Below are 26,652 nucleotides of genomic sequence, written 5' to 3'. Positions count from 1 at the left end.
GGGCTGCGGTTTGGGGTTGTTTCTTTAAAAACTGGGAGCGAGGCACGGCTCCGTGCAAAATAAGAGCCTTTCAGCTCTTCATTTCGGGGTAAGAATGGACTGAGGGTGATCCATCAAGCCTCGGAGTCGCTGGAGATACGTCAGATGGCACTGCTGAATATGGCATTGTCAGCTGTGAAGAAGACATTGTGTCTCAGCTGGGAGTTCAGAGCCTCAACTGCAAGCCAGATCTCGGCTTTGTTACGTAGAGCCCCTTTTCTTTGCTTGAGGATGGATTAAATATTTAGTCCTGTCTGAGGAGTCACCTCAGAATCTGAGGAATTGGCTCTCCTTAGGTAAATGCATATTTTTTTTTTCCCCGGGCATTTAGAAAGAATGCACTTCTTGCCTCCATCTGTTCCCTATCACAGAATTCCTCGGGGTATTGCTTTTGAAAGGAGAAGCAACCAGAGGCCAAATAATGCAGGCTGCTGCTGGAGGGTTTTATTTATGTCTCCTTTATTAAATGAATTTAATAGGACAGTTGGGAATTGGGCTACTATGCCTCCCTCCGAGCGTCCCAGCACCGTGGGTTGGAATAGACGTGTGGAGGGCTAAAATTTGAGGCACTTTTTCCAGTTTTCCTGAACAGGTACAAGTCTGAATGTGGCGGTGCTTGCTGTGCGGCCAGGTGGGTGCCTCGTGTTTGCTGTGCAATTGCCGAAAATTGGCTTGTGGCTCTTCGAGACTGAGACAGTTTTCATGCTGCCCTGGCCAGCTGGTGGACAAGAGGAGATCCTAACACAGGGTTCTTCCTCCTCTGCATCCCTCTGAGGTGTCCGAGGGGTTTGCTCAAGGATTTGTGAGGAACAGCAGCCCGAGGGCTCCCCTGTTATCCTTTTAACGGTGCTGCTGGGAGTGGTGGAAAGCTCTTGCAGGCTCTTTTCCCCATTGGTGTGGTCAAGGAGACGGCACAGGTTCCAATTTTGTTTTGCTGCTGCCCACAGGTGGAAAACTAACCCTGAACGGAGCCAGTTGCCAGTCAGACAGCTGTAGGATTACAGAGCAACCTGTCCTCAGATGATACCTGGCTCTCGGTGTCCTTATCGCAGGGCCTGGGGGTTTTGTTTCAGCATCCCTCTGCGTGCTGAGGAACCCAAACTCCTACAGTAGCTGGGCTGTTTGGCTTCTGGAAGCTGTTTCTCTGAGGTTCAGCTGGTTCTGTGCTTCCGAGGAAGAACTTGCAAGCCTGGTGTTAGTAATTTCTTTTCTGAGCCCTGAATCAGCACCCTGGCTTTTTGGTGCTGCTGTTGGAGAGGGCGATGGGATCAGCAATGTCATTTTTGCTCAACCTTACCCCAGGATCTCCAGTCTGACCTCCTGGTAACTTCACTTTTCTCTTGGATGAAGCTTTGTGACAGTGCCTCGCTATGCCCACATCGCAGGGCTCTTCACTTAAATACTTCCTGCTTTGGAGGCCGTTCTGTCTAGCTTCATTACAGCAGCTCTGCAATCAGAGATTTTAGGAAAATGCAACGGCAGCTCTCGGTGATGCTCTGAGTGCCATGGACGGGCTGCTTCTCACTCCTCAATTTAGTAGCTCCATCAGGAATCCCCGATTCCTGCGGTTGTGTCGTGCTGCCCCGATGGTCCTCGTGGGTCCCACTTCTGAAAAGTAATCCCCAGCCCTGGTGGTGGTCGGCGAGGAGATATTAATGGAGTTCTGCCCTTGCGGGATGGGAGATCCCTTTCCCTTCTCCTGTTCCTTGCACTCCCAAAATGTTCTTTTACGTTTTCAGTTCCCGACGAGCGGCTCGAAGGAGTCACTTTGCGTGTTGTCGAGCCCCCCGGTGTAACCCCGAGGTGGCACGCGTGGCTGAGGAGGCGGCTGCAAATCCCAAAGTCTGTTCGAGATGCTTACTGCTCAGTTTGTTTCTGACGCCGAAGGATGGCAACAGAGCCACTTCTGCCTTCACAGCGAGGGAATGGCACCGGCTCCGAGTTCTGTGCTAGGCTGTTTGCATTCGGGTTCAGCTGGGTGTATTTTGTCTGACGGTTTTTCTGGTGATACCGTGTTTTTTTTGGGGGGAAAACAAAATCACAATGGTTTGGAAAGACTTTTTAGTATCGCTGAGTTAGGGCTAGCACTGAGTTAGATTGTCAGCGCTGCACTTTTAACTGGAAATTTTAAATTCGTGCTTTGAAAGGAGGGGAAAAGCAATCTCTGCGTTTCAGGAGAAGTGTTGGTGATGCTGCATTTCCAAAATGTCCAACAATGCTGTATTATCTCACGTTTGGTGCTCAGGAGACTTTGCACTCCTGCGTGCTGTTCTGCTGAAGCCTGGAGACGTTGGTGAACCTCTGAGCTTCTGCCTGCTGCCCTGTCTGTAGCCCTACAGACATTTACGCTCCCAGAGCCACAGCGAAGCAGGTGTTAGGACATGTCTTTGAACAGGACTGCACAAGAATTGTAAGACATTTAGCTCTTCTGTTTTTTTTTTTTTTTTTTTTTTTTTTTTTCTTTTTTAGATTCCAGAGACTTGTTGAAGGAATTTCCACAGCCTAAAAACTTGCTCAACAGCGTGATTGGACGAGCCCTGGGCATTTCTCATGCAAGGGACAAACTGGTATACATCCACACGAATGGGCCGAGAAAAAAGGTAATCCTCTTGCACCAGGCACTGGTGGTAGGTGGGTATGGTGTGAATGAGCCAGGAACACTGCTAAACCTGGAAGGAACCCTTTAGTAGAGAAAGTTCTAGCACATAAAGTCCATGTAAAAATTGTACTGTGATCTTTCAAACAAGATTTCCTCACTTTTTCCTGCTTCTCTGTTTTCACGTGCTTCAACACGTATGTAAATGTAGGTGCTGTCCACCTCCTTTTGTTTGTGGAAGGATGAATTTTTGCTCTTTTTGTCCTTTAACGGGCTTTCCTTAGCAGGAGGACACGTAGTTTGCTGTCGAGTGTGTTGGGCTTTGTAACCTACTGCCTTAGAAAACAGTAATTCAGTGCTATGTGTCAGACCTTAGGGCTACATTTTGTTTCTATATTCGAATAGAAAAAAGCCTAAGAAAGCCTAAAATTGCAATAAGAAGAGATGAATTTGCTTGGAATGGAGGGAGGCTTCTAGTAGTACTGAAGAGCAAAGTTAAATACAGAGGTGCTTGTTGTAGGTAAATGAACCAGAGGAATTCCAGGCAAACATTTTGCCAATCAGTTGGAGCCTGGATGTAAGGCTCTCACCTCCCATCTCGGCGAGGAATTGAGCAGTTCTGAACTCACGGGTGCTCTGTGTTCAGGGCTTTGCCTCCTCCTGTTGTACAACCCCTGTAGCCCCAGGCCTCTCGCTCTGTCTCGAGCAGAAGCCCTTTCCAGCTGAAGTTTAGCTGCAACGTACATTCCAGGAAAAGATTCAGTTCTGATGGATTAACATTTTCCAATAACATTCTGTCTTAAAACTTCCCAGACACTTTTCATTACCTCATCCTTTCTGAGCATACGCGTCTTTTAGGCAATACTTTACTGATGGTTGCTTTGGAATTCCTTCATTATTTGTGTTTCTGCGTTACTTGCCTTTCCTCAAGCAGCAGTGCAGCTTCCTAGCTGCTGTTTAGGAATGCCATACCTAGTGCCTCATCATTTTTAGTCTCTGTAATCAGTTCAAATTCTTGCTAGCACTAACACAGATTAACGTCGTCCATAACTTTAGATTTCTTAAAAACAAACTTACAACAAAAACCAGAGCAGCTCTTGTAGAAAACAAGGGCTGGTGGGGAAAAAACAAAAATAAAAAAATAACAGGAAGAAGTGTGGGGACAGGAGGACAGGTGGGACAAACTGGGGAAGTCCTGGTTGGAAGTGGACAAGACTTTTTTTGTGAGCGCCAAGTAACCCGGCCTTCACGAGACAACTTTTTTTCTCAGCAGCTCTGTGTCTTTTCATGCAGAGTCCTTAGGCAAAATACGTAGCAATTTTGTGCAGTAAGATGAGATTCAGATGGCAGGCAGGCAGGCAGCCAGATCGAGGCTGTTGAAAAGTCAGGAGCCTTTTTTTTTCTAGCCTTATAGGTGGGGTTTTCCCAGCGGACCTAAATGCCACCTTTCATCTTTGCTGCAGAAACGGGAGAGAATTCCTTCGGCATTTCCCTCCTTTGAGCCTTGCAGAAACTCAGCTGCGGCATCTGCGGGGCCGGGAGTCGAGCGAGCTCTTCCTTTGGAGCAGTTTTTACCAAAGGGCAGGGTTCAGCTCTCAGTGTTCTTTGCAGGTTTTTCAGCTGCTTGGAACCAACTGTGCTGGGAGAAGAGGAGCTCTGGTGGTGCTGTTAGTTCTGTAACAGCTTGTGCCGGGCAGCACGAGCTGCAGGCTGCTGCTCCTCTGCCTGAGGAGCATGGTACCTGCCTGCGTAACCACGGGGCAGGCTGCTGCTAATTGAAGCTAGGATAAGGAAGCAGAAAGATTTGCTCGCTGTTGCAACTGGAAATGTGTTGGAGAGTGCTTGTTGCTCCTCTGGTGTGGTGTGCTGCGGTGCACACAGGAGCAGTTACCCTGAGACTGAATTGTTCTTGTAACAAGCTCTTGGCATTTGATTCCTCGGGGCTGACACACCGCCACCTGCGAAGCTCCGGCCCGCGGTACGTGGTGCTGTGCTGGAAAGCAGCCTGCTTCCTGGGCCTGCCTCAGCCACGCAGCTTCTGTGTGGCTGTGGGCACCTTGTGTCTGGTTCCAGGTTTTGTTTGTGTGGTACTGGGATGGAGCATCCCATAAAGCGACCCAACAAGCAGTTTGTTTGGGATTTTCATTTGTAGTTACCTTCTTTATCCAGAGTTCAGAGATGTTTGAAGTAACGGTGCTTCTGGTGGAGGGGAGGGGTTGATTGCTCTGTGCTGTCTCACTTTGCTGCTTATCTTTGCTTTTCAGAAAGTCACTCTGCATATAAAGTGGCCTAAGAACGTGGAAGTGGAAGGCTATGGGACCAAGAAGATTGATGCTGAGAGGCAGGCAGCAGCAGCTGCATGCCAGCTCTTCAAGGTGAGCTTTTGCCCCTTAGCTTGATGAACCAAGCCCTTGAGCATGCAGGCTTTGCCCATTTTGGTGTGTTGTTTTACTGGTTTAAAGCTGGGCTAATCTACCTCTTTATTTGTGGCTGGAAATGATCGATGTGTGTGCAGCCACCATCAGGCAAGTACTGTGAGGTTCTAAAGGGCACTGAGATGTGGTGTGACAGCAGCTGTCTGAGGATAAGCTGCAATCTTGTCCTCAGCTCTCCCACTATCTCTGTCTGTAACCTCGAGCAAGTGACTTTGCTTTTGGAGTTTCCCTTTCATCTGTGCAGTAGGAACAGCGCTTCCTGCTAAGGAGCCTAGAAAAGATGCCAGGTGCTCTGACAAGAGGAGCTTTTGGATTTGTTTGCAGGGCAAGAAAGCTACATTAAGAAATAGCTATGTAGTTCTTAACTTAAGCCTTCAGAAGTTAAAGATTGCAGCGTTAAAACTAGCAGTTTCTTCAGCTGCCTTCTGACGAGGCAAGTTGCTTTGATCCTGTGATTAGCAAAACTTGTTCCAGTGACTGCCTGACCTGAAGCACGGTGCTCGTTCAGTTCACATTCAGTGGAGGTGTATTTTTGTTTTATCCTCACAAATCAACATTCAATGAAAGCATTGTTTTGAGCTTTCTTGGAAAGCCTGGGAGTTCTCAAGGGGGGAAAAATGTCCCACCTACACTTGCAATAATATTATTCGCTAAATTTTGGGAAATGGTTCAACTGTGCTTTCAGGTCAGAGCTGGAAAACGACAAAAAGATAACCCTGGGACTGTAGATTAAGCGTGCAAAGTTTTAAGCCACGTGCTTTGCCAGCTAGACCTCTAACCAAGAGAAACCCTCATAATGGGAGGCCTTGTGCAGGCCTAGCTCCAGAAATAGCTACAGATGCTGCTCTAAGTGAAGAGTCACCAATTCAAGAAAAGTGGTGGTGTTAATTGGAGTGGAGATGAATGTAGTGTAGAGTACAGCAGCTAGCAAAGTGAATTCTTGCTGTCCTAGGCACCCCTGCAGCACAAAATAACACCACTCAGAGGCCCAAAGATGTCACTTTTAATGTATTGCAGTGGTCTGGTAGGATTCGGTGCATGGTGCAATCTAGGTATGCCTGGAACTTTGTGTAAGGCTCAGTCCTGAACGTAGGTGGTGGGCCAGCAGAAACTGGGAACTCTTCTGTTTCAAAACCCAATAGGTTTGGGAGATCTTGATACTGCTTCTGCAGACTGAAAAGAGAAGAAAGCAAAAAGAAAAGGAAGCGAACCATTCACTCAATTCTCACCTTGTGTTATCCCAGGTTATATTTGTTTGGGTTTAGCCTTACCAAACAGATGCATTCCATGCTCTGAGGTGTGTTTCAGAACTTATAAAATAAAAGGATTTAACAATATTTAGTAAAATACCCATAGATCTAGCCCAGCCTGTCCAACAAGCTACAGGATTCCAAGCAAGTGTACTCTGGGAAGGGAGGTTAGCAAACAGATTTCCTTGAAGTAGTAATACCTGAAGGAAAGCTTTTTGTTTCTGCAAGTCCCCGTTCTTTCTCTCCTCTTTCTGTGTGATATGAAGAAATTCCCCCTGCATTTCTCTCCTTTCCCAGATGTTTAATTTCCCGCAGTTGCCCATCCCTGTCCCTTTACTGCAGCTAACTGCGTTTTTCTCCTGCAGGGCTGGGGTTTGCTGGGGCCCAGGAATGAGCTGTTTGATGCCGCAAAGTACCGGCTCCTCGCAGACCAGCTTGGCTGCCCCGATGAGCGGTGGTGCTCGGAGGGCAAGTGGCGCTCCAAGTCCGGACCTTCTCTCGCCGACTTGTCCACCTGCTGGCGGCGCATGGAGCCGGACGACTCCATCCAGCCCATGGAGCAGGGCCGCATGCCTAAAGCGATGCGGAGAGAAGAGCTGGAGGAAGGGGAGCTGGAGGAGGGAGAGCTGGAGGAAGGGGAGCTGGAGGAAGAAGCGATCGATGTTTCCGATTATTTACCTATGGCGCATCAAGATGCTCGAACCTCAGGCAGAGATGCGAGGTAAGGGCTTCGATAGCTGCTGGTGCAGGGCAATAAGAAAGGGTTTTCTTAGCTGAGGCAGCCCTGTGGTTCCTCCGAGTTGAGCTGCAGCTTTCCACGTTGCTGGTGTGACCTTAAGGAGGCTATAACGAGGTGGGGATCGGGCTCTTCTCCCAAGCATTAAGTGATAAGACAGAGGAAATGGCCTTAGGTTGCAGGAGATTTAGGTTGGGTAATAGGAAAAGGGTTGTGAAGCACTGGAACAGGCTGCCCGGAGAAGTGGTTGAGTCACCAGCCCTGGAGGTCTTCAGAAAGTGTGTAGGCGTAGAGCTTAGTGACGTGGCTTAATGGTGGACTCAGCAGTGCTGGGCTAAAGGTTGGCACAAACTGATCTTGTAGTCTCTTCCAACCTAAATGATTTGTGATCCCATGACCTGTAGGTGAGCTGAACAATGAATGTTGTGCCAGTTCTTTCCTGAGAGAGATTGGGGCAACCTGGTCTTGTACCTGGCTGTAATCACCGGGGAGTGTCAAGGTGTCATCTTTGAAGTCCTCTCCTTTGGGTTGAGTGCTGCCTACTCATTTGCTCCCTTTCTTATTCTTCTGGGCCTAAAGCAATTTCTATTTCCAGAAAACCATTCATATGCAGTTCGGAGTCCCTTTCTTGATACCCCTACCCCCACAGTTTTGGGGGCAGTATTAAGGCTGCTCCTTTTCATCCCAGTAGTTCCCCGTAGTTGCTTTCTTGACTTCATGTTTTATGAGCACAAATTTTAGATTTTAATAGTCAACGGGAGAAAAAAAAATCAGTAAGGACCTTTGGATTCAGAAATAACTTAATGATGTTTTTTGTTGTTGCTTTTTGTAATTATTTTTAAAAATAACTTAAAACCTGTTGGTTTGTAGTACTAGTGTAAAGGCTTCCTTGCTTTTTAGTTCTGCACTGAGTGATTATTCTGGGACTGACAGACTTTAGCAGCAAGGCACAACTTGACTTTTCAGATGTGAAGGCACAGATAACCTTGATCTTAGTCGCAGACCTGAAGCGAGGTGGGTCTGAGCACAGAGTGGCTGTTTGCATATCCAACTGTTCTCCTCTTCCATCTAGCCGAGGAGGGAGTTCCATCGAGATGACAGATGACAACACTGCCATCCGAGCTCTGACGCAGTTCCCACTTCCCAAAAATCTCTTGGCCCAAGTGATTCAGATCGCCACATCTTCCTCCACAGTCAAGGTAAGGAGCTTGGGGATTGATATGCAGGGGATGAGGCTCAGAGACTCACTGTGGTCTCTTTGGATGCTTCTTAGGGCAGCTGAGAACTGGGGAGAGACGAGGCCCAGAAAAATCAGCCTGAAGAGCAAGAAAAGTCTTAGTGGTAGGAGCTAAGGAAACAGAAGCACCGGGAACATTGTTACTTGAGGTCAGGCCAACAGAGGAGCTGTTGGTGTGAAGGAAGGAGAATATTTTCTCCTGCTAAGCTTGCGTTTCCCCTAATATCTGCAACAAGCACAAGCTGGTGTTACTCAGAGAAATGTGTGAGTGACGGAATCTTTCCACACCTCAACTCCTGGCAGTATGTGGTGATTCTTCCCTTCGGTGTGTGTCACCCAGCTCCCTTCCAGACCTCAGGCTGGGCTCCACCCCATGTGCTGCCAGGGGTGTTCTGCTCACAGCCGGCTGCTCTCACTCCTCCCTCAACTCATGAGCTCAGGGGTGGAATTTAGTGCACTAAACCTGTTCTAGTGTTGGAAAATAAAACTGATTTCAGCTCTGCTTAGAAATAGCAGGGTATATTTGAAAAATCTCTGCCCGTGGAAGCTCTTAGCACCCCCCCAACCTGATGTTGGTTACGTGCCTTTTAGGAATACATGCAGTTCCGCACAGTAGGTACCAAGACCAAGATCTGCAAGCTCACGCTCCGCTGGCCCTGTCCCATGACTTTTGCTGCCAAGGGCCGTCGCAAGGTGGAGGCAGAAAACAAAGCAGCGGCGTTGGCCTGTCAGAAGCTTAAGGTAAGCACGCGTGGTTCCCACATCCCATCTCCAATCTGTCATACGTAGATGTTCCTTGCACCTCACTTACCAGATTTGAAACTAATGTGGTGATGCCTAAAACTTTCTATTTCTGACTTTATGCTCAATAAACACATTTTCAAACCTTAGGATCCAGTCCAAGCTGCTGTTGTACCCCTCAGGCATCCCCCTGTGATGACCCCTTGAAGGCTGTTGGGCTTGTTTTGATCCCTCAACAGAGGGATGTGTGGGGATTGCTACTAAATGTTAGCTTTTTTCTCCTGGACCCCTCAGTGCTGCCTACTAAGACAGACTTACCTTCCTGTTCTTGTAGCCACACTGCTGTGTTAGGTTTTGCTGCAGACGCTTAGAGTCAGCAGAGAAGTCCAAGAAGATTGTGTAGGGCTTAGTGCTGAGCTGTCATAATGAGCCAGAACCACAGCAAGAGTGGCTGCTGTGTTTCTGATGGGTCTACTTGCTTCTAGTGTCCATTTCACCAGAGCTGTGATAGGAGCATGTTTTTGCCATGCCAAAAGCAAGCAGTGATAGATTTGAGCTACGGGGTAGGGAGTTCACCCATCAGAACTTGTAGGACCTACACGTGCCAGCAAATTGCATGCAAGTCTTGTGTCTGACGGTCTGGTTTGCCTCTCCTCTTCGCAGAGCCTTGGCTTAGTGGACAAGAACAACAACCCTCTCAGCCACGCCATGTACAACATGACCTCGCTCCGGGAACTTGGTGAGAACCAGAGGAAACCCTGCCACATCAAAGTTCCTGAAGCCACCCTGCGCAAGATTGAGAACTACCTGAATCACGTAAGGCTTCCTCAGGTGCCTCAGATCACGTGCTGATCACCTGTAATGTCAGAACTTGGACTGCGTGCACGTGGGTTGAGAGCTTCATGCCAAAATGGTGGGGGGATTTACGACTTGATGTTTCGTCACAAAAGTGATCAGTCTTTGACCCATGGGGAAGGAGACCCTTTTTGGGCAGAGGGCCTTCTCTGGATGTATTTGTGATGTTTGTCTGTGTTATTTGGCCTTCGGGGTGTTGGGAAGTGCAGTTTTTGCTTATATCTGCCTCCTGTAGGCTTATGACCTCTGCCCTATGCAGCTCTTGCTAACGTAAAACCCTGGTTATATCTTTTTGCTTTACAAGAACCAGGTGCTGGTAAATTTTCATTTTTCCCTTGGGAGTGTCTCTTACAGCACTCCTAAGGTATTGATGAGCGCAGATCCCCAGCACCTGGCAGTGAGGTCCCAGGAGATGTCTCTTCATGCTGTGGGGTGGACACCCAGGGGTGCTGAAGCAGTGCCAGGACAGGTTTCCTTGGCAGCATTCAGTGCCAAAGCAGCAGTTAGTGCCAGCGTAAGGTGAGGATGGGCATGGTGCAGGTATAAACATCTGTAGCTCATTGAAGTAATTAAAAAATGATGCCTCTGTTTGGAAGCTGGCAAGTCACTGTGCAGCACACCGTAGGTCTCTGGGGATGTTTATAAAATCTTAGGGATGCTGTAAAGTAAACCAAGTGGTAGGGAGTATCCTAGGGAGCCAAAAGCATGCCTAAAGCAGCAGACATTTCTGAGTGACCTGTTAGAGTGGCTGAATTAAGGGCTGTGCTCTGCCTGCCATGTGTATGTCACGCTGTGTGGAAGGCTTGCCCTTGGGACCCCGAGCAAGGCTGAACCCAAAGCTACTGATCCGATCCGTCACTGAACTCCTAATCCTGTGAACATCTTTGATTTGTGTTCTAGCCAGTTGCTGACCTGCTGTTGCTCCTTTTGCTTATTCCCATAGGATTTTACTTTTTTTTTTTTTTTCTTTTGCCAAGATTGGATGTTTCTGGCTTAGCTGAACGCTTATGTTTCGGGCAAGCTAAATGTCCGGGCTTCCTGAGGGAAAGGAGGGTGGTGGTGCAACCTGAGTGTTTCAAAAAGCTGACTTCTGGGGCTGTTGCAGCCCCTGCATGCAGTGTGGCTACTGACCTGGAGAGCTCAAGATGCTGTTCTGGGCCCGTCAGTTCAGCTGTTGGCCGTAACATTTCTGTTAGAGCAGGCTGCAAACCTCAGGGGATGCAGCGAGGAAAGTGCAGGGAGCTGCTCAGAGTTGCATTGAGTTGAGGTTATTTTGAGTGAGTATTACTTCTACCTAAAACCTGAAAGGTACCTTAAAAAAAAAAAAAAAAGGAGGTGGGCTACCTGAAACCTGAGGAGTTTAGTAAAGCTTTGTGGGCTCTGCAAAGCCAGTCTGGCTGAGTCCATTCCAGGCACTCGTTTTTCTGTCCTCCTGAGGACTGTTCCCGAGCTTCTTGTCCCCTCACACCTTTCTCCTTCTCCCCCCAGTACCCAGTGGACATCAGGGAATCCAGGCCCCGGATTGCTGACGACATGATGAACCTGAGCAAGGAATCGGGTGCGATCAGCGATGCCATCACGGGGAAGACCTACATCCCCATGCTGGAGGCGGAGGAGGTGCGCCTTAGCCAGAACCTGCTGGCCCTCTGGAAAAGGAGGGGATCCTCGTGGCAGGAGAGCCACCCGCTGCCGGTGGATCCTCACAAGGACACCATCCTCTCGGCCATCGAGCAGAACCCCGTGGTCGTGATAGCAGGAGACACGGGCTGCGGGAAAACCACGCGCATCCCTCAGCTCCTGCTGGAACACTACATCCTGGAGGGGCGCGGCGCCCGCTGCAACGTGGTCATCACCCAGCCCAGGAGGATCAGCGCCATCTCGGTGGCCCAGCGCGTGGCGCAGGAGCTGGGGCCCAACATGAGGAAGAACGTGGGCTACCAGGTGCGACTGGAGAGCAAGCCCCCCGCCCGGGGGGGAGCCCTGCTCTTCTGCACCGTGGGCATCCTGCTGCGCAAGCTGCAGGGCAACCCCAGCCTGGAGGGCGTCAGCCACGTGGTGGTGGACGAGGTCCACGAGCGAGACGTCAACACGGATTTCCTGCTCATCCTGCTGAAGGGCATCCAGAAGCTCAACCCCGACCTGCGCCTGGTTTTGATGAGCGCCACGGGAGACAATCAGCGTTTCTCGCATTATTTCGGGGATTGCCCCGTGGTCAAGGTGCCGGGCTTCATGTACCCGGTGAAGGAGTACTATCTCGAAGAGATCCTGGCCAAGCTTGGTCGGCACCGACACCGGCACTACGAGATAAAGGTGGGTGTGCAGCGTGGTGCTGAAGCTCTTCCCCTCGGGTCAGGGGCTGGTTTCGGGTGTATCTGCAGGGCCTGGAGCCGCTCCCTCGTCCTGTGGCCCTTGGGCATTGTTTGCTGAGCTTTAATTCCAGGTCAATCCTCCTGAGCTAAGATCAGCTTAGCAGAATCCCTTGTATTTTAATTAATTTACGGATAAAGGCGACTTCAAATTTAAGTTACTCTTGTCCCTCTGTAAGGGGAAGTTTGTTTGACCTTTCCCTGCTCAGCCTGGTGAGGTTTCTGTCAGCCTGAGGAGGTTCCTCCTGGTGGCTGAGCGACCACCTGGTTGTATCAAGGACTTCTCCCAGCCTTGTGTCATCAGCAGACTTGCTGAGGGTGGCCCCTGGTGTTCAGGGCCATCTTCCTGTTCCTCTCGTGGCTGGTTGGGTTCTTCCCCTGCTCTTTTTAAGCTGACCTGACTTAAATTCCAAATTACTGAGACAACAGCTGCTGCTCTGTGCCTGGTGGATTGGAAGGCCTGGTTTTGCCCTCCCAAATTTCACTTTAGCTACTCGTGAGGTGCTGTTCAATAGAGGTACAGCTTCCAAGTCTGGAGAGCAGGAAAGGGACTGCACATTCTCACTCCTCAGCTGAGGAAACTGGCAGCAGTGGTGACCAGGGCGGGTGCCAGATGGAGCCAAACCCAGGCTCCTGAGCTTCCTGGCTCCTCGTCCTGGGGAGGCCATCCAAGAACAGGCATCTGCTTGCTCCAGAAGACGCTTGGGAAGGCTGTGCACCTTTCTGCTGTCTGCTGCATGGCTGCTTATTTATCTGTGTGTGTCCTCCTGCACTCCCAGAACCTCCTGAGCTGCGGGAGAGAACCCATGGTGGTTGTCAGTCCTCCTCCTGCCTGCACACAGGGCAACCTGAGGGTTAAACATTCATCTGGGAGCATTGTCCACGAGCTGCTGGAACACCCAACGGCTCGGGGCTGTGACTGCTTCCCCGGGGAGCCTGTCCCAGTGCCTGACCACCTTCTGAGTGAAGATTTTTTTGTTAATGTCCAGTTTGAACTTCCCCTGACGCAGCTCTAAGCCATCCCCTTGCTCCCCCTCTCGAGGAAGCTGTAGGCAGCAGCGTGGTGTCGTGCTTTAACCCCCCCAGCAGCCAAAACCAGGACACGAGGTCACCCCTCGCTCTCCTCTCGAAGCTGAGCAAACCAAATATCTTCAGCTGCTCCTCATAAGCCATGCCCTCGAGCCCTTTCACTGCTTTGTTGTCCTTCTTTGGGCACATCCATATTTTCAGGCCCCAGAACGTAACAGATAAACAGTGCTCAGTGCGTGAGGTGTGACTGCAGCAGTGCTGGGCGCTTTGGCCAGGAGGACACTGAGAGACAGTCACAAAGTCTGCCAAAATCCCCAAACCCCACCGGGCAGGCAACTTCATCATAAAGGGGTATCAGGCTAGTAAGGCACAGGTTGTCCTCATGAACCCGTGTTGGTTTTGACTGCCTGGAGTAGCCAGGGTCATGAGCATGAGAGTGACATGGGCACGCTCCCAGTCAGCTGGGACCTCTGCAGATTCCCCAGCCCGTTAAGAAATAACAGAGGATTTTGCAGTCACATCACCCAGCTCTTCAGTACCCGGGGATGAATCCTTTGGGCCCCGTGGATCTGCGCGCGTTGGGTTGCAGCAGCAGATCCCACACAAGGTCAGAGTCACCTGGGAGCTTTTCACACCCCACGGCACGGCTCTGCTGCCCATTTTTCTCCCAACACCAAAGCTTTTATACTCCACCACTGAATGAGATCGCTGTGGCTGAGACAGGCACGTCTCTGTGCCCGTGAGACCACCTCCGATTCCAAACAGCAGAGCTCCGAGGGCGCCTTCCCCAGTCAGCTCCCTTGGTGCCTGTCTCACGAGTTGTCCTCACCGTGCTTCTGTTTTATCCAGCAATCAGATGACGAATGCGTCCTCGACCTCGATCTGATCACCGACCTCGTACTCCAGATTGACGCCCACGGAGAACCAGGTAGGTTCTGCTTTTCCCCCTTCCCCTTTCCTTTTTTTCTGGGGGAAAAAAATGGTACCTGCAGAGCACAGCCCCTGTGCAGAAGAAATGTGCTGAGTTCTGGAATTCCTGGTGAGCTGAGTGGTCTCAGTCTGCTGTGACCTAATTCTTTGGCTAAGATGATGTATGAGTCCTCATGCCTGAGGTGGAGGTTAAGGTGACTGGTGCTCCAGGCAGTTATGCAAACCCCTCTGCTGGAGTTTGGAAAGCTGTCTGGAAGCCGGGTTGGTTGCTGATTCCCGTGTCGGTGTACCTCGAGGTCCTGGTGTCCTGAGAGACCCCGCTCCTGGGTTGAAACTGTGTCTGTGCAGCAGCATCTGCAGCCTCGTGCTGCTCAGTGCAGTTATTTTCCTGTCCTGGGAGGATTTCCTTCCCTGGGAGATGGTATTTCTGTGAAGGGAGGATTTTTCAGATGGTTTCTACTAGCTTGGAAACACTTAAAGCTCTTCAAAGGCATTCACTCCCAGAACACAGCCAGCCTTGTTTCCTTTTACCTTCAAACTTTTGAGGAGTTGACAGAGGCAGGTACAGCCGAGCAGGCAGGCAGGGGACATTTCCCTGGGTCTGACTTCCCTCACGGCTGCATCTGTGACTGGTTTGTGATGAGAGGGGTGCAGGTTTCCTCAGCTGGCAGGGGGCATCCCAGCCCTGGCCCTTGCTTCTCTTTGGGTTTTTTGGGCTAAGGGTTCTGTGGGCTTGGGAATAAGAGGTCCTGTCTGCAGTTTCTGAGTCTCTAGGATGGAAATTGCTCTTGGATTGCTAGGTTAGGTGTTGTTGCTGTGTTACAGGTGGGATCCTCTGCTTCCTCCCTGGCTGGCAGGAAATCAAGGGAGTGCAGCAGCGCCTGCTGGAGATGCTGGGGTCTCAGAACAGCCGGTACCTCGTCTTACCAGGTGAGATGGCAGGGCCAGATTTCTCCCCAGGATTCGGGAGGAGAGGCCAATTGACTTGATCAACCCCTTCAGCTGTTGCACACAGATAACAGAGCAAGTTTGTGTGCTCTGATGTATGCAAAGGCGTATGTAAAGCACAACTAACTCCCAGCAGAGGCTATCCTAAGCAGCGGGTGATTAAAGAAACTGGCTTCCTGTCTGCCTCCAGCAATGCAGATGTAGGCAAGGAGGAAACTGCCGAGTTCTGCCCTGCTGTAGCTGCATGCTGAGCCTAAATAGAAAAGCTCTTTGGGACTTGTTTTGTGGGGTGGAGGTGTGCTCCGTGGTTCATCTTCTGCTAGTGAATGTGATGTTCTGCATCCCGGGAGGGAAATGTAAAACCAAAGCCAGGATTACCCTGTGAGGCTTCAAAGAATTTTTGGTTGGTTTGGTTCTTTGTTTGTTTTTTAACAGTCCTCCCTATTCAGTGTCAAATAAGGTCAGGAGGGGTGTGACTTTGAACAGCTCAGCTGCTAAAAAAACGCAGGTGTTTTTCTGTGCAAACTGCACGTTCTTCTGCTCCCCTGCTGTTCGGGGCAGTTGGTGGGAATTTCTCTGCATCGCTGATCTGTAGTGTGGAAAATCTGATATCCAAGAGTTATAGGCCCTTGTCAAAGATCATTTTTGGAAAGTTAGAGCAGATGATGTTGAGGGTACCCCATCCCCCTGCCCCAGAGACCTTTTGGAAAGGGGAAGCCACAAAACTGGACTCTGGAAGAAGAGAGTGGGACAGAGATATTCTGGTGGTGCCATTCACCTCCATGCAGTAGGAGGGGTTCAGAGGTGGTGTGAACGTTTTATTTCACTTGCTTCTTTTTTCCCCGAGGTCTGTCTGGCAGGAAACTGCTGACAGTGGCTGGTGGCATTACGAGTGGCTTCCCTGCCCCATATTTCTGGAAGTGGGAGCTGATGGCACAGGAGGGCTGAGGATCTTGGCTCACCCTGGCCTTTACGGCAAAGCACTGAGGCAGGGCAGGGCTGACTGATGGTTTTTATCTCCTAGTGCACTCTAACATCCCCATGATGGACCAGCAAAACATCTTCCAGCGGCCTCCCCCTGGCGTCAGGAAGATCGTCCTGGCCACCAACATCGCTGAGACCTCCATCACCATCAACGACATCGTCCACGTGGTGGACAGCGGCACGCACAAGGAGGAGCGCTACGACCTAAAGACCAAGGTACTGATGATCCCTTCTCGCCTCTGCTGGGTGCCTTTGGGATGTGCTGGAGCTCGTGGATGTTTTCAGAGCCGCGTTTGAGAAACCACAGAAGGGGATGGTAACCACTTCCCTTTCGGCCCCTGGGGTGCTGGCCCCGTGTCCCTGTCTGCGGCCTGATTTCTGACTCATCGTTCGCAGCGTTTGCCTTCAGCAAGTTCCCTGCCAGGCTTCTCAGCAGCTTCTGCTGAACAGGCAGGAGCCTGGTATCTTCAAAGAAATTTCAGGCAAATCCCATCACTTCCCAGCTCTCTTTAACACCCTTAACGTTTGTAACTTTTCCATTTTCTCTGCCTTTTTCTATGGTTTTGTCATAAGCCTCTTTTACCCAACCAAGGCAGCTCTGACCTACTGGGTGCTGCTCCTTTGAAGCCGTCTTGACCCCACTGAGCTTTTTAGTCAGCTGTAAGAGGGGTGGTGCAGTGCTCAGGCTGCGTTTCTGGTGGCATCAGGCCTTACAAAGCTCCCTGGGAGTCCGTTTTTGTCACAGCCTGAAGGCAGCTGTGCCACCGCTGCTCTTGGCGGGAGGGATCCTGGCTGTGTACTGCTGCCCCTTCCCTTCCCTGTGTCAGAACATCTCCCAGGGCCAGGTGATGACTCATGCCTTGGAACAGATCTAGTTTTAAAGCAGGCTTTTTTATATTTGCCCAGTTTTAACCCAGTTCATCTCGCAGGGCAGTTCCCAGCAGGCCCCACAGTGTCTGTGCATGCAGCAGGAGGCTGGGACCTGGCCCTGGGGCAGCTCCCAGCAGGACACTGCGGTGTGGAGACGAGGCCAGCATCCAGCAGGTGGCATCCAGGTCTCACCCATGTGCTGAGCGGCTCAGGCCTCTGCCAGCAGCACTGCAGGATGCAGGATAATAAGAGCAAGGGTTTCTCTTCCCCTTTAGCAGCGTGGTTGACTGGTCCTGAGGAATTCCTGAGGTCCGTGGGCCAGGTGGGAGGCTTCGTTCAAAGCGGAGAGAGCTGTGAGAGTATCCACACCTAATTCTTCTCCTCCTTCTCCAGGTGTCTTGCCTGGAGACAGTGTGGGTGTCCAAGTCGAACGTCGTGCAGAGGCGGGGGCGTGCTGGCCGCTGCCAGTCAGGATTTGCCTATCACCTCTTCCCTCGCAGCCGCCTGGACAAGATGCCAACTTACCAGGTTCCAGAGATCCTACGCACCCCACTGGAGAACCTGGTGGTTCAGGCCAAGATCCACATGCCAGAAAAAACAGTAAGCACAATACACGCCTGCAAGACTGCATCTGACTGAGCCAGCAGAATGTGATCTGCCTGGTGCCAGTTCTAGAGATGAGATTTGACCACAAACACGAGTAGGAAAAACCCAAGACGCTGCTGACTCTAGTTCTTGCTTTCCTAAACGCGCTGCTTTCTAGTGAAGTTAAGACCAGGACGTAACGTAGCTTATCTAGATCACAGAGTGTGTCTAAAAGGCACTGTGCAGAGATGGAGAGGACCGAGCTCATATTGCTGTAGGCGTACGAGGAGGGGAACTTGTGGCCGTGGGGCAGAGCAGTGGGCTCCTGGAGGCTCTCCCGCTCTCTGGTCTGGGAAACGTGCCTTCCCCTCCACTCCCCATTCTCCATTGTGTGTTGCAGGCGGTTGAATTTCTGTCCAAGGCTCTGGACAGCCCTGACATCAAAGCTGTGGATGAAGCAGTGATCTTGCTGCAGGAGATCGGTGAGCTAAGGCTGTGTCCTGGTGTGGGCGTGACGGAAACAAACGGGTTTGCTGTCTGAAAGTGGGAAGTGAGAGTTGGCACGGGATCCCGCGGGACGGACTGGGCAGGATTGTCCCTCGATAGGGATGGCAGCTGGTGGGGGCTTCTCCAACTGCACGCGTTGTGGTGCTGCTTTATTTCCCACACGGCTCTGCTCAAGGAGTGGAGAGAACTTTCCAAATTAAAAATAAGTAAATAAATAAAATGGGGAGCACAGAAAAAGAAGGAAAACTGTGACCAGGGGTCCACATCTGGGGTCACGTTGGTCATCGTTTGGCTGTCCCAGCCTCTTCTCTGGTCTCGGGTCCTTCACCCTGGGGGTGGGAGGTTCTGGGTGCCTGTGCTGTGTGCCTCTTGGGCAGGTCACACTAGCCGGGTGGGAGGGCTCTCCTGGCAGCTCCCAAAATTGGCTGGCTGCCCCTTTTGGCCCCCTTGGAGCTGACGGCTGTGCCCTCGTGGGCGGCTCTGTTGCAGGAGTGTTGGACCAGCGAGAAGCCCTCACCACGCTGGGCAAACGCCTGGCCCAGATCTCCACGGATCCCCGGCTGGCCAAGGCGATCGTCCTGGCCTCCATCTACCGCTGCCTCCACCCCCTGCTCGTCATCGTGTCCTGCCTCACCCGGGACCCCTTCAGCAGCAGCCTGCAAAACCGTGCGGAGGTGGACAAGGTGAGGAGCCCTCCTAGATAAAGGGAAGCAGAAAAATCGGGGGGAGAGGGGGCTGCTGCCTGACTCACCCCGCGTGTCTGTCGCCCAGGCCAAGGCTGTTCTGAGCCGGGAGAGCGGGAGCGATCACCTTGCCTTTGTCAGAGCTGTGGCGGGCTGGGAGGAGGTGCTGAGACGCAGGGACAGCCGTGCCAGGGATAACTACCTGCAGGACTACTACCTGTACGGCCCCAGCCTTCGCTTCATCAATGGTGAGTCTCTGAGGCCTCTCCCTTCCTTCCCCTGAAGAGGCCGAAGCACTGGGGAAGGGCACGGTGCAGGAATGGGGATGCTGGGCAGACAAATCCTGGGGTGGGTGCGAGTTCTGCTGCTGGCTCTCAGGAGCCCAGATACAGCCCTGGGGAGGCCCCAGGCAGGAATTTTTCCTCCTGTCCTGGTGCTGAGGCTGGAGCTGGAGCTCCCCTGCTGAGGTCACTTCGTGGTGGGTGATTCACTGGTGCCGTCTCCTCCCCGCAGGCCTTGTCAAGCAGTTCTCGGAGAACCTCTACGAAGCCTTCCTGGTGTCGTCCCCGTCCGACTGCACCATGCCCTCCTCCGTATGTAACCAGTACAGTGAGGAGGAGGAACTGGTCAAGGGAGTGCTCATGGCTGGGCTCTACCCCAACCTCATCCAGGTACCGGCTCCCGCTCTGCAGTCGCTCTCCCGGGCTTGCTGGTCGCTGTGGGTAGCGCAGGGAGGCGTGGAGGTGCCAGTGACACGAATCTTGTGCTCTCTTGAGACAGTTGAGGGGAAACTCGGGCTGGCCTGCTGGTGGGCAGTGCCTGCGTGCTGTGCAGATGCCTGAGCTGCTCTCTTTTCAGGTGAGACAAGGCAAAGTGACCCGCCAAGGGAAGTTCAAACCCAACAGCTACGCCTACCGGACAAAGGCGGGCACCGTGCTGCTCCACAAGTCAACGATCAACAGGTGAGGGGCCCACGTGTGTGAACAGGGGGTGGTGGCTCCATGCGCTTGGCTTCCCAGCACCACTGGGCTGTGCTGAGGACCCTGGCAGTGCCTCAGGCTCGTGTGCCTGTACCGGAGCGTGAAACACCTCTGGCTGTGCCTGATGAAGCTCTTCCCCTCTGCAGGGAGGCCTCCAAGCTGTACAGCCGCTGGCTAACGTACTTCATGGCCGTGAAGTCCAACGGCGGCGTGTTTGTGCGGGACTCCTCGCAGGTCCACCCGCTGGCTGTGCTGCTCATGACCGACACAGACATCCACGTCCGAGGTGAGTGCTACAAACACCTGCACCTCCTCGTGCTGCTGCTGCCACCCCAGGCACCCTCTTCCTTCATAAGGACCGCAGCTGGAGGGGCTGTGACTTGGCTACCCCTGGTCTCCACTGCGTAGCAGCTCGGCCTTCTTGGCCAGCTCTCTCACCCTGCTTTTTGAGCCTTTTGCTTTGGATTTGGGTGTTGTTTTGTTGTCCTGGGCCCACAAACGCAGTCATTTGCGAGCTGCTCTTGGCAGTAGCTCTGCAGGGAGGTAACCGAGCCAAAGGCAGGCTGAGCAAGCTTTGCCTGGAGGCTCATCCTTGGGGAAGGAGGTGTCGGGCTGGTCTTCAGCCAGCACTGGGAAGGAAACTGGACTGGGAGGGAGCCTGGCGTGTGTTGTTTTAGCCCCTGGGGTTTGGGTGCTGCCGCAGTTGGGCTCAGCCCTAGAGCACAGACGCTGTGCCATGGGCTGTCAGCTGTGGGAAGCGGGGAAGGATCCTGGTGTGATGGGTCAGAGCTCTGCCAGGCTTTTGGGGGAACGCTTTGGCCCGATAAATCCCCCAGACGGGGCTGAAATGAGCGTGGGGTGGACCTGCGCTGCCCCTGGTGGAGCGGACAGCACCAGAACAGCTCCTCACCCTGCCTGCTTCTCACCCGCTCTCTTCTCCCCACCAAGATGATGGCTGGCGAGCAACAGTCTCCCTGACAGACAGCGACCTCCTGGTGCTGGAGGGAGACTCCTACACCATCCGCCTCCTGCGTGATTTCCGCGTGTCGCTCTCCAAGATGGTGGAGACGTGCCTGTGCTATGAGATGGCAGCCATCCCCGGGGACCTGCACCACCAGCACAGCCAGCTGCTCGACATCCTGGTGGATCTGCTCAAAGGCCCTCCTGGCAGCTTTGGCGCTTAGGCGGAGCTGGAGGATTGTGTGGGGACTTGTAATTTGTATAAAGATGTTCACAAATGTTTATTTAAATAAAAGTTCTATTTATCCCTTGTGAAGTCATCTCTCTCCATCCTAGAAGATTAATGTTGTCTGAATCTCCTGCTGTCGGCTCCGTGCATGGGCACCGTGTAGGAAGAACCAGCGTCGCGCCGCCTGGGACGGACTGCGAGCGCCGATGGACCCTGCGGCCAGCCTCGTGGACCCCCCACCTCCTCCGCTCCGACGGCGTCAGTCCCTGAACTGGAACTGGAAAGCAAGGACACGGCTGCTGCCGGCCGTCCTCCGCCCCATCCCCACAGGGCCGGGCAGGAGCAGCTCTGGTTCGAGAGCTACTCCGGGCTCAAGAGGAGGACGGATGCCTCGGCTCGCCTGTGCCTGCGCCGGGGGCCGGGCAGAGCGTGGATGCAGCGGCGCAGGGTGGAGATCTCCTCCTCGCACCCCTCCGTGCCCCGAGGACGTCGGAGGGGAGGAAGCCCCGAAGGTGCCGGAGGCGACGTTTGTTCCACGCGGGATCCGAGCCTCACAGCGGGGCCCTGCCGCCCCACAGCGCGAGCGCAGTCGTGGCGTTATGAGTGTGAGATGTGACTCGTTGTTCCTGATCTGCCTGTACTTTTTGTCTTCTTGCGTTGTTATTACTTTCCTTTTTTTTTTATTATTATTATTATTATTTCTTGTTCTCCCTACGTCAAGGAGGCCGGATCCCTGTAACTTGTGCAACACAGGACGTGATTGTAGATGCCAGTCTGCCTGTGAGCGCTTTCTCCTGCAGCAGGCCGGGAGCACAGGCACAAAATTCTTTGTTTTCTATGAACAGGGACCATATTTCTGTGGAAGGAGGATTGTGACAGGCACGGCGTTAAAGGAGAGCTCTGGAGTTTAATCCCAGCTTTGCCTTGGATCCCCTGTCAAATGCAGACAGTGACCTACCTCACAGGGCTGTTGTGAGGCTTCGTTGATGTTCGTAACGCATGTGGGACCTCGGGCGGGACAGTGCCACGGAGGAACGCGAAGCGGGCGCTGGGGGAGCCGAGGGGCTGTGCCCACGGGGGCACGGTGCTGGAGGGAGGCGCTGCCACTGCTGTGCCCAGCAGCTGAGCAAACGGCGGTCGCAGGGCCCGGGAATTCTTTGTTTTTATTCACCATTTCTTATGCTCTTTGTATCTGAAATCAAGGCGAGGGGAGCGCCCCAGCCGGGCACGCGGCTGTGCCCTGCTGGGGGAGGAAGGGGCCGAGCTCCTGCAGGTGTGGGCGATGGCAAAGGGGGGGTCCCGGCCGCGCTGGGGCCGGGGGCTGCCTGCTGCTGGGGCCACCTTTTGGTTCTGCCACTTGTTCTTCTACTAAGATTTAATTTACTCGTCATGGGCTTTAATTAACGGAGCTGTGCCCCTGCCATCTGAACTGAGGGACTGCAGCGGGGGGGGTGCGGGAGCCCCGGGGCTCCAGCGGCCGTGGGCGAAAAGCACAAGGGCAGGGCAGGGGGTGGCGGGGGCTCGGGGCCGCTTCTGCCCTCCTGGAGCCGCCGGCCTCCCGCGGGCGGTCGGAGCCCTGCAGCCTGTGTTCACTCGAAACTTTTCATCTTCATTTCACTTGCTTGAGGTTGTCACTATTATTTGACCAGTGTTTGTTTCTTTTGGCCTGTATAATGGGCAGTATGGTTTTTTTCCCTTCCAGCAGGTTTAAAAAAAAAAAAAAGAAAAAAAGAAAAAAAAAAAAAGAAAAAAAAAGACTAAGCTATTGTCTAAATGGTTCAGAACTAGTGTGATATTGGGATACTTCAGTGGCTGTTATGTGATACTGGATCTTTTTACAACATAGATTAAAGACAATAAAAAGGGATAGAGTAGTAACCGCCTCTGTCCTCTTCCTTCTTTTCATTGATTCGCTTTCGGTGGCTGCCCAAAGGCTGGAGCTGGGAGAGGGGCATGGAGACCCCAAGGGAGACCCCAAGGGAGACCCCAAGGGAGATCCCAGCCCTGCCCCTGCTTGGCCTCGTGTGGCACCGGCCCAGGGGCACCAAGCACCAGGGGAAGGCAAAGCCCATCCCTCGCAGTGCCCAAGGCCAGGCTGGATGGGGCTGGGGGCAGCCTGGGGGCTGGGGGTGGCCATGGGGGGGCTTTGGGGTCCCTTCCCACCCAGACCCCTCTGTGGCTCTATGCAGAGCGCCTTCAGGAAAAGCCTTCTTCCCTCCCCACCCCCCGATACACCCAGCCAGCAGCACCCTGAGCTTGACTGCATCCTGGTGAGGAAAGGTAGAAAAAAGATTTGTTTTTTTTTGTGTGTGTGCTGGGGAGAGCAGCTCCTCAGGGCTCTCCATTCACAGCTGTGGATGGAGCCTCACCCCCACCCTTGGCCATTGCTGCACCCGCAGCCCCCAGGGCTGGGCAGAAGCCAAAACTCCCCGGGGAGCAGCAGGGCCGGGCTGCTCCCAGGCTCCCCCCACACCCACCCCAGCCCCTTCACCCCTTCCTCTGTGCTCCCCGGGCCCCCACAAAGGCACGCCATGCTGAGGAGGAACATCTAGAAGCTTTATTTCAACCCTTTACAGTAGTAATAATAATCACAACATCAAATCAGGAAATGTTGCTAAGGAGACAGTCGTACAGCCCTCGGAGGAGGGTGACACAAGGCAGAAGCAACCCGCTACGAATCCAGGCCGTGGCAGGAGGGGCGCTGCCCCCCGCTCCCTCTCCCAGGCCTCACCCCCATGCAAGACCCCCCAGCCCCAGCCCGCTGCTCCCTCCCTCAGTGCCCCCCTCGGTACAGGTAACGCTGGCGCCGCGCTCCGCCACAGCCGGGCGGCACCGAGGAGTCGGTGCCCCTGCTGAGTAATCCTATGACACAAAATAATGAGAATACTTCACGTTTAGCCACCGCTTTGCACGCTGCTCACGCCTCACAACAGCCCGGTGAGGGAAGTCGTGATCGTCCCCACTTTGTGGATGGGGAAACTGAGGCAGGGAGGCTCCGCGACTTCCCAAGGCCATGGGGGAGCCGAGAGCCAGGGTCAGGCCTCCCGGGTCCTGCGCTCTGAGCTCCTCGCCCCCCCACTGCCCTCTCGGTCCACCCCGCTCTCCTCCCACGGGCCGTTATTCCCCCACTACGTCTGTACGCCTTGTACCTATGTTACGGGGTAGCTGAAGCTGCAGGCAATGCTGAATGCTGGAGCGGGAAGGTCACAAAGGTGCTGGGCAGGAGTCTCGTGTCTGATCATACTCGAGACACCAGCTGGTGGCCAGCGAGACTCGTGCGAGAGGGGGATTTCAAAGGCAACTGCTGACTCTAAGCAGGACGCGGGTGGTGAGGAGGAAGAAGCGACAGAGCCTGCCTTCCACTGCTCCCCCCGCTGCTGCGGGGCCCTGCCCACCCCTCAGCGCCCAGGCCCAGAGGCTGCGAACACCGAGCTGCTGCCGAGGAATTCTGCCTACACATCACGAACACGAGAGGGGCCCAGAGCCCACTCACACACCCACGCGGGGACAACAGCGGGGTCAGCGTAGAAAAACTACATTCAGTTTGCGGTCAGGACGCCGACCTGCGAGGGGAGGCCGCGCGCTGGGCGCAGCAGCAAAGCGGCTGCGGCTCCCGTCCTCCTGCTCCTGTGACCTCAAGCCTGCACGCTCGGTTACGTGAATGTATTTTTACAGTATAAAAAGCCCCGAAGTAACTGCACGTGCCACTGATATGCAGGGGGACCCCCCCCAGGTGCCAGCAGCCAAGCAGCCCCTGCCTGGTTGCGCATCGCTTCTGCAGCTCAGCCGGCTCCAAGACAACTCGTGCCATGTCCAAGCGCTTTGGACAAGGCTTTGCTGCACACCCTGCCCCAACGTGAGGTGGGAGCCGGCTCCAGCACACCCTGCGGCACCTGAGCCCACCGCGCCTGACTTCTCCCAGCTGGGCTCATCGGAGCCAAGCAGCTGCTCTGCACCCCCGAGCCCATCCTTCCCTCCTTGCCCTTCCCCAGAGCACAAAGCACCACGCACAGCTGCAGAGAAAGCCAGGGCCCACCCGAGGCATCTCAGGCCAGGGACATCTACAGGCAAATTGCATCTCAGTCAGACCACAACTTATTTTTTTCTTCCCCAAGAGCATTTGCTACCGCTAGCCCTTGATCAAGCTGGTGGCAAACACAGCTCCTTCCCCTGCTGTGCCAAGCCAGCAGCTTCTCCGCAACCCTCATTTAAGGTCTCAGCAACAACCAGCTCACTCCCATCTCTCCAGATAGGAAACTGAAGTCATTTCACCACACCCCGATCTCTTCCCAGGCTAGCCATATGTACAGCCATTTCCTTAAAACAAAATTTAAAACAAAAACATTGAAACCGAAGCTGTCTTAGAAAAAAAACAAAAAAAAACAAAACAACAACAACAACAACACACCAAGCTAATGTATCTGGACTTAGTTTGTCAGCTAAACACAGGCACAACAAGTGTTAGAGAAAGTGGCACAGAGGCACGGGGCCGTCGGTTCGCAGCTGCCCGGGAGGTGCTGGGGGGGGGCTGAGCAGCCTGAACGCCTCCGCACCCCCGCGGGGCCCCGAGCCGAGCAGCCGGTCACACAAAGCAACGCAGCGGGGAGAAGGTGCCATTGCTGTCCCTTTGCAAGGTGTGCGGGTTTCGCTTGCTTTTTTTTTTTTGCAGTCCCAGGAGATAAAGTGCAATGTTGCCACTCGCCTTCCTACCGCCGCACCTGAACTAAGACCAGGACAAAGCCGCGGGCAGCTGGGAGCCACCTGAGCTTCACCTCACTTGCCCAGGGCAGTGCAGCAAGGGGGGGACGCGGCGTTTTGGTGCCCACCTCTGGTTGCCCAAGGCCACCGCCACGCTTTGCGTCCCCTCCTGGCGCACGCGGCTCTGCCCAGCCCCTGCCTGCACCAGCCCCGAGCACGCCTGTGCCCGTTATTGCTTCAGGAAGAAAAGTCCGCGCCTTGCCCTGCGGAGGGCATGAGCCTGCTCTCCCGATTCCCTCTCCGTCAACCTTCCCCTCGTTTCAAGCGCTGGAACGCCAACCAACCATCACCAGATTGACAAGCTCTAGCTGGTGTTCAGAATTTAGCAATAAGAGAAAGAAGGAAGCATCAGCGAAGGGGCAGTGATATATACCGGGGGCTGCATGCGGGTGACCGGGTGGTCGGAGGCCACGGGACCAGCTGGAGGGTTTCAGGCAGCCCGGCACGGCTCGGGGAACGCTCGCCAGGCAGCAGGTTTCCACCCCAGCCCCGTAATGGGGCCAAAAACCCCTGCAGCCGGCGGCGTTAACCCACGGGCGGGGGCTCCCCGGGCACCTCCAGCTTTTCTCTCCGCAGAGCCATCCACGGGACAGGGGGAGCAGGAGGGTCCCTGGGGTGTCGGTGCTGGCTCCTCGAGCCGGGTGCCTGGAGTGGTGGCGGACACGGGGCACCGCACAGCACCGCACGGCTGCGGCGTTCCCCGGCCTTGGGATTCGAGGGTTGTGGCATGGAGGGGAGAGGAGAGGAGAGGAGAGGAGAGGGGGTGGTGGTGGAGGTGATGAGGAGGAGGAGGGGAGGAGGAAGGGAAGCAGTGGGAGTTTTCTGGGGTATATATAACCGCCCCTTTCAGGTGCAAATCTGCATTGCTTATTTAAATTTGTATTCAGAGGAAAAAGCACTTATGAAACTAGCAGACGACTTTGATGCAAACTAG

At 53.6% G+C, this 26,652-nt stretch overlaps 1 protein-coding gene across 4 annotated transcripts in view; it reads left to right on the top strand.

The window, feature by feature from the left end:
• DHX30 (DExH-box helicase 30) overlaps window positions 1-21,051 on the top strand; it is a 30,634-nt gene extending 9,583 nt beyond the window's left edge. For all 4 annotated transcript variants that reach the window (XM_082752389.1, XM_082752390.1, XM_082752388.1 and 1 more), the window contains 18 exons: window positions 2,509-2,639; window positions 4,900-5,010; window positions 6,686-7,041; window positions 8,129-8,255; window positions 8,885-9,034; window positions 9,698-9,850; window positions 11,378-12,199; window positions 14,134-14,212; window positions 15,040-15,144; window positions 16,187-16,362; window positions 17,410-17,616; window positions 18,002-18,083; window positions 18,598-18,791; window positions 18,880-19,039; window positions 19,305-19,462; window positions 19,650-19,753; window positions 19,918-20,057; window positions 20,720-21,051. In XM_082752389.1, coding sequence (XP_082608515.1) covers window positions 2,509-2,639; window positions 4,900-5,010; window positions 6,686-7,041; window positions 8,129-8,255; window positions 8,885-9,034; window positions 9,698-9,850; window positions 11,378-12,199; window positions 14,134-14,212; window positions 15,040-15,144; window positions 16,187-16,362; window positions 17,410-17,616; window positions 18,002-18,083; window positions 18,598-18,791; window positions 18,880-19,039; window positions 19,305-19,462; window positions 19,650-19,753; window positions 19,918-20,057; window positions 20,720-20,955 — 3,491 coding nt within the window. In that variant the 3' untranslated portion in view covers window positions 20,956-21,051. The remainder of the gene's footprint in view (window positions 1-2,508; window positions 2,640-4,899; window positions 5,011-6,685; window positions 7,042-8,128; window positions 8,256-8,884; window positions 9,035-9,697; window positions 9,851-11,377; window positions 12,200-14,133; window positions 14,213-15,039; window positions 15,145-16,186; window positions 16,363-17,409; window positions 17,617-18,001; window positions 18,084-18,597; window positions 18,792-18,879; window positions 19,040-19,304; window positions 19,463-19,649; window positions 19,754-19,917; window positions 20,058-20,719) is intronic.
• The last annotated feature ends 5,601 nt before the right edge of the window (window positions 21,052-26,652 follow it).

This window comes from Aythya marila (genome assembly GCF_965140915.1).
Source record: "Aythya marila genome assembly, chromosome: 2".
In the NCBI taxonomy this organism is placed as follows: domain Eukaryota; kingdom Metazoa; phylum Chordata; class Aves; order Anseriformes; family Anatidae; genus Aythya; species Aythya marila.
The sequence above is the reverse complement of the archived record's forward strand: the minus strand, read 5'-3'. Positions and strand labels throughout refer to the sequence as shown.